This window comes from Dermacentor silvarum, chromosome 1 (assembly GCF_013339745.2).
Source record: "Dermacentor silvarum isolate Dsil-2018 chromosome 1, BIME_Dsil_1.4, whole genome shotgun sequence".
Taxonomy (NCBI): domain Eukaryota; kingdom Metazoa; phylum Arthropoda; class Arachnida; order Ixodida; family Ixodidae; genus Dermacentor; species Dermacentor silvarum.
The window spans coordinates 188,894,121-188,902,696 of NC_051154.1; the positions used below are offsets into that span (position 1 = coordinate 188,894,121).

General features: G+C 48.9%; 1 protein-coding gene across 1 annotated transcript; it reads left to right on the top strand.

Moving 5' to 3' along the window:
• The first annotated feature begins 744 nt into the window (after positions 1 to 744).
• Positions 745 to 6,113, top strand: LOC119436541 (uncharacterized). Its single transcript, XM_037703414.2, has 2 exons — positions 745 to 1,332; positions 5,331 to 6,113. Exons 1-2 carry the CDS (start codon positions 829 to 831, stop codon positions 6,000 to 6,002), a joined length of 1,176 nt encoding a protein of 391 aa, XP_037559342.1. The 5' UTR covers positions 745 to 828; the 3' UTR covers positions 6,003 to 6,113.
• Positions 6,114 to 8,576: the final 2,463 nt, after the last annotated feature.

Sequence of the window (8,576 nt, forward strand, 5' to 3'; positions counted from 1 at the left end):
TTGTTTGTTTGTCTCCGTACATGGTAAAGTGTTGTTCAGTTAATTCAGGTAATTGTGCAGTGGAGGTGGTGATGGCGTTCCAGCAGGCGGGATTAGCGGCTAGCCAGGGGTGCTTGGCCGGCAACTATTCCGCGTGAGCCTCTCATACGTTGTCACATGATATATCCTTTTCTAAATTCATCCTGCTTGAAACACCAATAGTTGTTTACTCCCATAACGATCGACTGAGTGGCTGACTCAGGCGACAATCTACTGGGACCAAAGCTATACCTGACCGAATTCATGGGTGCAACACTGAAGCACACGGCCCGCAAGGTGCTGCACTTAGTGACTCGAGAACCCACCATCCATTACCAATATTGAATTAGATATTTACCATCATCAGCTGCTTCTTCGGTGGCTGTGCTTATAGCAAACTTAACAACCAGGTGCACGGCATCATTTAAACATTCCGCAGAGTTTGTCCAGTTGGACTGAAGGGAGCTTGCTGCGTCCGTTGTCCCTCTCATCTGCATAACGCACGCTGCACGCCGCCAAATTTCCTGTCATTATTTCTCTATTCCGCTCGTGTTTCTGCACACCTGACTGGCTCGCTCGGCAAAGACAACGTAGTCTCGCGTCATCGCCAGCGGCGTCTGCGGCGGCGAGAACCTTTGTCTCCAGTTTCGTGGCGTATCCTTTCTCCGCCACCAGTCGCAGATAACCTCGGATGTCGTCCTGATTCGCGCAGTCTCGCAACGAACAGCATCGCGAACGCGTCGCAGTAGGGGTGCAGTCTGTCTACCGTTTGGTGGCGAGCGGGAACGCTGCCCAATCCATTCGCTTCCGATGTTTTGTCGCGGGCACAGACAAATGAGCGTCATGCTATTTCTCGGCATTTTGCTGCCGATGTTGCTGACCGGAGTAGGCTGCGATGAAATTCCGCTGTCTGACAACGACGGGCCAGCCAAAAACACCACATTGCCGGACACCCTGGCCCGGCCCAGGGACGTTACGGTGGCTGCCGAGGATGCGCAGGAAAAGCTGCGCGCGGCTACCTCATCGCCTTTCGCTGAAGGTGTGGCGGCGAGCCCCGAGTACAACATCAGCGGCTCCGAGTCGGCCTGGAGCACCGACCTAGTGGGAGAGCCGGTGGCGGAGATCATTTTGGTAAGACATGGCGTATCCGACTTTGCCACCGAGAGCGACGTGACGGAGCGCGCCAACGAGGGGCTCAACGCTAGCGGAAATCCGGACTCGCCACTGCCCTTCCTGAAAGACAAACACCACGGCGACTTCCAAGACCGCGAAAGACACGGAGCTGCAGAGACAACGACGACGGATGGTGCCGTGGTGAGAATATTAGTCTACAATGGCAAACCAGCTCAGCGGCGGGGCGGTCGGTCCCCCCGTTGAGGTCATTGCCTTGTCGTAATTTTGCCGTACAATTTTCGAGGAAGCTGACTTCCCCCCTATTCAGGGGACCGTGTTTTTATTGGGTTACGAGTGAAAGGCCCTTTTGAAATGCGAGGTGATCGCAAGGACACTGAACGCTTTTCTCCGTACATAAGCGACTCCCTCGTAGCGCTGAAATTTCTGATCGCGTATATTACACTGAAGCGTAGTCAAGACGAGACGCTGCGTGCTGGTAGAACTCATAAGTATTTGTCTCTTTCCTTAAACACCAAACATATCACTATCGCGACCCCGTGGGTGCGCAACAGTATGAGTGAGTTTTTTTATAGCTTTGCGAAAAGCAGCAACAACGAGCGTAAAAGAAAGCGTTTAATGCACCAGTGTCGCGTTTCGAAAATTACGCAACAAAAGGAGCTCCCTACACAGGCGACTACGGATCACCCCTTCTTGAGCGAAGAATTTGCCTTAAATCCCCCTCATAGAAAAGAAGATTACCTTGAAACCAATTTGCTCAAAAGAATTGTTGTCTCCGTGTTTTTGTCTCACTGCGCTTATTGGGGCGCTGACTTGTGACCTTTTGGTAGGTTGAAAAGCGCAAAATGTAATGTAGTAACCGACGTTCCATGCCACCACGTTCAGGCGCTGTATCACCCAGGCAACTGAACTTTCAAATGTCATGGGAACGTAGTTTAAAACTGCGTCCTTGCTGTTTCAGATCCGAGATTTGCGCCATGAAAAAGGTGAGCATTACGTCGATGACAAAAAGAAATAAGGAGGAAGTAGCACCTTATTCACCTTCTGTTGCGCTAGGAGCAGGTCCGCACACCGCCAAACTAGAGACATAGATGTTGGTAAAGCAACGAACAGCTCTTTCATTGTCTCACAATTATCAGTGAAGTTACTCAAAAGGACTCCGAAACGCTGTCATCCTTGCTTTGGTGCATTTCCCCTATTTTGCGTGTTGATGCATCTTGCTTTTGTCAGTGAAGCAAAAATCTAGTATTTCTTTCTACAATATAACCAAATGAGCTCCACAGAAATGTGTATGGTGGATATATATTCATCAAAGTAAAATATTGCACCCACCTAAATGAAGCAGGAAACTACGAATTCCCAGGAAAGAAAGATTCATAACTGAGGCTAAATTCGCCCTCCTCCTGCGATGGACCACGGGTCATTGCCAGGCATGGGCAATCGCTTAACAACTGTCTCGACTACCTTCTGACCGGAGCAATTGCTCTAGCAAATGAGAATGAGGAATTTTTTACAGCGATTGGCCCGATCAAGTCGTGGTTTTGGATTTCATCCCCGAACTAGGAAGAACTTGTTCCTGTGGAACTTGTTCCTGAGGAACTTGTTCCTTTTCCTCTTTAAAGAAAACCCAGATGGGTTTTCGGTGTGGGTCTTCCTTACATTCATGCGGATGTTACCTTTTCCTTTCATCATTGCATTCAAAATTATACGTTTACCAGTGCAGTGGGGCGATAACATGAAAGTGCAGCATTGTAGGCGTGATGGCCGAGCATCACCGGTGCTGCATTGCCCCGCCTCTGCGCAGTCTATGGCCCGACAGCAATGTTGAGAGAAAAGGAAACATTCCAGAGATATTGAAGATGCAGATCCAACAAAGGTATTTAGGGGTCTCTTTGAAGAACAATGGGCGGGATGGCTACAGTTACCGCGGATGTAAGAAAAGTGGTTCTCGTTAGTAATCATTTTGAACAACCTGAAAGTTGGAGCTTGTAAAAATCACTAGTACAAACGGCTGCGTTTTGAGTAAACTCACCGCATAAACCAAGTAACGAAATTCTACAACCAGCGTAACCGAACCACAGCATAAGAATGTTGGCACTGTGTTTACGAATCATGTTTTAAAAGAAAAATCCAGCATATCCAACGTGCCCTGTTAGAATCAATATACAGCGAAGCTTACGAGGCAGTGTTCACGCGCACCTTCTCATCTGCCTCAAAGGTGCCCCGAACGAGGATCTCTGCAATGCAATGCACCTTTGAATGCAAAACCAGAGTTGAAGGGGTTGAAAGAGGCAAGATGGCTTTCTGCGCTATTTGTTTAGGGTATCCGACCTCACCTTGGAGGTGCAGATGCGACTGTCCACGCGGTAGCCAGGTGGCGCAAACCATGCGAAACGGGAAGCCATCTTCTCCGGAGCCTTCTCTCCCGTCTGATCGCGGCTCTCCGCGTCGCGGCTCCCTCGCCCTCTCCACCGGCGGCCAACAACTCGCTTGCGCAGGCCGGCTTCCCCCCTCTACATTCGACTGCTGCGGGCGAAGCAATGTGAGCTATCGCTCCTAGATAGCACCGCCATCCCGCAGCCGAGTGTGAGCTATTCGGCGAGAACGCACGAGCAGTACCAGTAGCAAGCGGCAGCCACGGTCAGCAAGGGAGACGCAGGGGGTTCGCAAAGAAAGCTTCGCTTTAATAGTTGGCCGTAATATATTATTGCCTCGACTTGGTGTGGCGAAGCCTTGCACTAATAATTAGACAAACCCCCTCTCTCCCTACTGGAGCTAACTACTATGTTGAGCTAGAACTAGATTGCTTATTTTTCTAAAAGGATTAATTGGAGCACTTAATTTTTTAACGGCTGCACTACTCCTTGAATAACGGCATACATTTGGTTGTTAAATGACGTAAAGCCTTCTTTATTGCATCGTAAACCTACAAGGCACTCTGGGACTTCATCCCCATAACAGTCGCAAGAATCAGTGGTGCAGGGTCATGTGTGGGATGAGAAGGAAAGCTGCCGGATATGACGTAATGGAAGAATAACGCTTCATCGTCAATCGTGAGCCTCAAGTACCCCTCCCCTGACGTCATGAAAGCCCTACCAATTATAAATGTTTTTTTTTAACTCTCTGCATCACCCAGAACAGAAACTATGAATATCATAGTCCAAGGCAATTTTCAGATTCAGAAAGAAAAAAAGAGACACCGCGGAACATCATAGGGTCAAAGCCTTCCCGTGGTTCCGTGTCAGCCATATATACGGTGATATGGTAATCTGCTCCGTTGTGTATGCTACACTTTATCAGACGGAAAGATTTACCTTACGGCCACATGCATTTTATTACGGTAATATTCCATTACTAAAACTGGCTACCATTCATCATTAATTTTTTTTCTGGAAAGACCTTTAGGTTCACTTTGTTGCACCGATAATGTACTTGGATGTGGTCCAAATAAGTGGCAGTTATATCAGAATTGCCACTTTGGACGACATCCCAGCAAAATATTATGGCAATGAAGCGTACCCGAAAATAAGCGCCCGATGTTCGCGGTAATTAAAGTTCATCGTGGACCTGCCGCGGTGACCCACTGGCTATGGAATTCTGCTGCTGAGCACGAGGTCACGGTTTCGATTGCAGGCTGCGGCGGCCATATTCCGATTGGAAGCACGATGCAAATGCGCTCGTGTATATTCAGATGCTCGCGAAATAGTTCTAGGGTGATCAAAATTTATATGGAGCCTTCTCAATTACGGTGCGTTTCATAGCCAATGCGTTGCTTTAAGACTTTATGCTCCTTCGATTATGAATAAAACTCTAGCTTTAGAATTTTACGAGGCAAATATTATAAGACCATGGCCCCACGTGTCGCAGGCTTAAAAAGCGATGACGGCATTCAGCTTAGGCAATAGAATGGCCTCAGTAACCGATTCTAGGCGTGATGGGCAACCCCACGTATTCGCACTGCTAGTGCCTTTTCCCGTCTTCTTCCCTTCTTTCTTTATTTTTATATCTTAACCACATTCCCCCCTGCGCGGGGTAGGCAACTGGACGCACGTATGGTTGTCCTCCCTACTTGTTCGTTCCATCTTCCTAGGCTGCTGAGTTTTTTGGCTGGCAGCCCTATAACTATTCAGTCGCAAAGAGAGCTTCGGTAGTCACCATAAATGGCTTGTCTCGGCCTGCAGGACAGCGTCCTGCTGCCACCACCACAGGTCTCTACCGACTCATCCTCGGTGCCTGGTCACGACATCCCGGCAGCTTCGGTGCCGGCTCGCTATGCCTTGGATCCGGCAGCAGAGTGTACCGAAAAGGGTCGCCACAGGGACAAAGAGCATCGTTTTGGCGTCGGGCTCAAGGTGATGCCACGTTCGCACACGGCCCCGAGGAAATCGATTATGCGGCCACGCAAGAGCCGCCGTGGTACTCTGCGTAAGGTCAAAGTGGTGCTGTCACGCGCCAATCGCAGCAACCACACGACAACGATGCCACCACCGTCGCTACCACTGCTGCCGCTACCCCCGTTGGCGGAAAGGGCCGACCCGGACAGGCTGACGCTGCGCGAGCTCGGTTGCCTGCCGCTGGAGACAAGCCCGGCGGTGCAGGACCGCTCGACGTGTCCGTTCCGCTTCCTGACCAGCTTCGACCGGCGCAGACTGCCCAGACTGGTTACCACCGTGCGCTGCATGTGCCCCGGTAGTCCTTGCAGTTCACGGAGGGGTTACCGTTGCCTGGAGGTCAGCCGTCCAGTGACCCTGATGCGCCGTGTAGGCAGGGTCTACGTCGACACAATCGAAGAGGTGCCCGTGGCGTGCGTTTGCGCCTACGTTGGCCGCAAATCGCGTGGCCGCAGCCGCTGAGCAAACCGCCGCTGGCGCTCGTCTGTGACAGCATCGACGGGTTGCCAGGGAGCATGTCATTGATTAAAATAGGCGAGCAGTACTCGGATCTTTTTTGTGTGTTCTCTTTGAAATGTGTTGTTTGATTATTAAAGACGAGTTATCAGTGTCCCTTGGGCTCCTGAAGGGATCTGTTTAATAAATGATGTTTTCTGCGGGGCCTCTTACTCTTGAATCTTACTTGTGAATGCCAAATCAGTCTGCGCGAGGGCACATTTACTGTTGGAGGAAGTGGACGGGGCCGAGCCCTGGACTTCGCTAGCTTGTATGGGAAATGCATACTACATCCGTGGGAAAATTCAGCGCATCCGCCTGAATTTTTTGCTAGTCATAAGCAACGAAAACAAGTCGAAGAAGGGCAAATGATCAACCTTAGCCGTTTTGCCTTATGAAAATAGTGAAACTCCAGATGGCACAAGTCTTATGGAAATGCACAGAGATCAGACCAATATACAGAGAGGACAACATAGAGCCGGACCTTCTCGAGGAGCGATGGCTAAGCGCTCTGACTAGCTTAAACCTACACGACCAACTATGAGAAATCCAGCGGGCCCGGGCATAGGTGGAAAGGCTATGCCTCGCCGCACATAATGCACGGGTGGCCTGAGCCCGGGCCGGCTACCTCGTAAGTGCTTTTATCAATAAAGTTTTTTCCGTCCGTCCAACCGAAACTCCTTGTAACTCAAACATTTGTAACATAAGAAGGCGTACTCACCATATCTTTAAACCCTATTGTGTTATGTGATAGGCTTTGATAATTTGGTGCTCCTGCTGAGTTTTGTCGTATCATGTAGGGAAGCAACAGTAAAACTTGAAGTGTAACAGCAGTCATTGAAATTTCGCTGTTGTATTTCACTTCTACTACTTGGCGAATTGACTGATTAGCTGCACATGATTTGTATTGATTTGTGAACCTCGTCATTTGAAAAAAAAATATTAGCAGGTAAGTTTCTGCAAGAGTATGATGTCTCTCCTCTCCGTGTCTGTATACAGTAGCCAACTAAACAAAGCCTAGTAAGTAGGCTTAATTGGGGGATCGGGTGGAGATATTTAGAAAGCCTCGATTCCTGCTACCTAATTTCCCTTATACATCGGGTAAGGCGCTACCAGTTATTAATTTATTTTCCCAAATGATTACAATGATTATCTCGTTCAGCGGAGAAAAAGTTGGACCTGATAACATCAAGGCGAGTTTGGTCTGCCATGTGTACCGAAGGCAACGTCAAGTATGCTGGCCGTCGGGCTATCGGTCATTCCCATACGATAGGAGCAAGCGTTCGTAAATGCCACTCCCCGCCACAAGTGGCACAGCAACGTTGCTTCATCACAGGAACGGTTAGATGACAGTTGTAAGCGTAGCAAGGGGTCCAGCTTACGCAGCTGGCAACTGAAGATACCTGGAGAACTGCAGAAAACGTGTGTCTTTTTGCGGGCAAGCAGATGAAATTCCCTTGCAGCGTCCGTCATCGCCAAATGTATTGGACACGTCTGGGTGTCTTTGTGGGCAGACCGGGCTGATCTGTCAGCAAAGTGAGTGCCGACGATGCCACAGTGAACAGGAATCCCCTGAAAGATTATGTTGTGTCCAATTTACAGTGTTTATTGTGTCCTATGTAAGGCAGACTGGAGGCTGTGGAGAGCTGCCTTAGAGTAATACATTTTTACTCATTTCTGTGCCCGCTCATCGGTGACGTAGTTCATAGCGGAAAGGAGAGCTGCAAGTTCTTCTGCCGCAGATGTAGTCATCTGTGACACTTTGAATTTAACTGTCTAAGATTTGGTTTTCACCTACACTTTAAAGTGTCCACGTATCACACAAGCGTTCCTGTTCACAGACGTTATGATAATCTGCAACCGCCATGAAATCATCCACAACAACAAGCGCGTGTAGGCATACATATAGCAATAAGTTCCTCCGTTGACGGCTTGAACTTGTTTTGTTTCAAATTCACGATAAGCATGCCGACAAAGGCTTCGCTCTTCGTAAGTAATTTCTTTGTCCAAAAGTTATTGTGCTGCTACAAGAATGCTTACGGCGTCCTAAGGAAATGATAATTGGGATGAAACGACAAGAAAGCGCAGTGGCCCAGTCACCTATAATATTATTACATTACACCAGGTGTCCGTAGCAATGATTGGGTGGGGAGGAGCCGCTACTCCGGCCTCTGAAACCGAAAGGTTCAAGGAAAAGGCCCGTTTTGGAGAGAGCATATGTAGAATAGAAACTGAGCTATTTACGACTGCGGTTTCTGTCGATCGAGATGTCATATAGCAAAGCGTATTGACCATGAAACAAATGTATCCCACTTTTGTTCAAGCGTAGTCACACAAACCAGCCAAGGCGCAATACCTTACAAGACATAACGTATAGTCGGCTTCGAACAATGTCCACAGCAGTTTCAAAGGACCAGAGAAGCCTGCTACGCCAATTGTCGCCAAAAGTAGCCGTTGGATCGCTTGTTATGTCTTTGTTTTCAGTGCACTACATACCCTTTGGCGTGCGTGTCCTGCGCTAAGGAGCCATGCTGAGGGTGA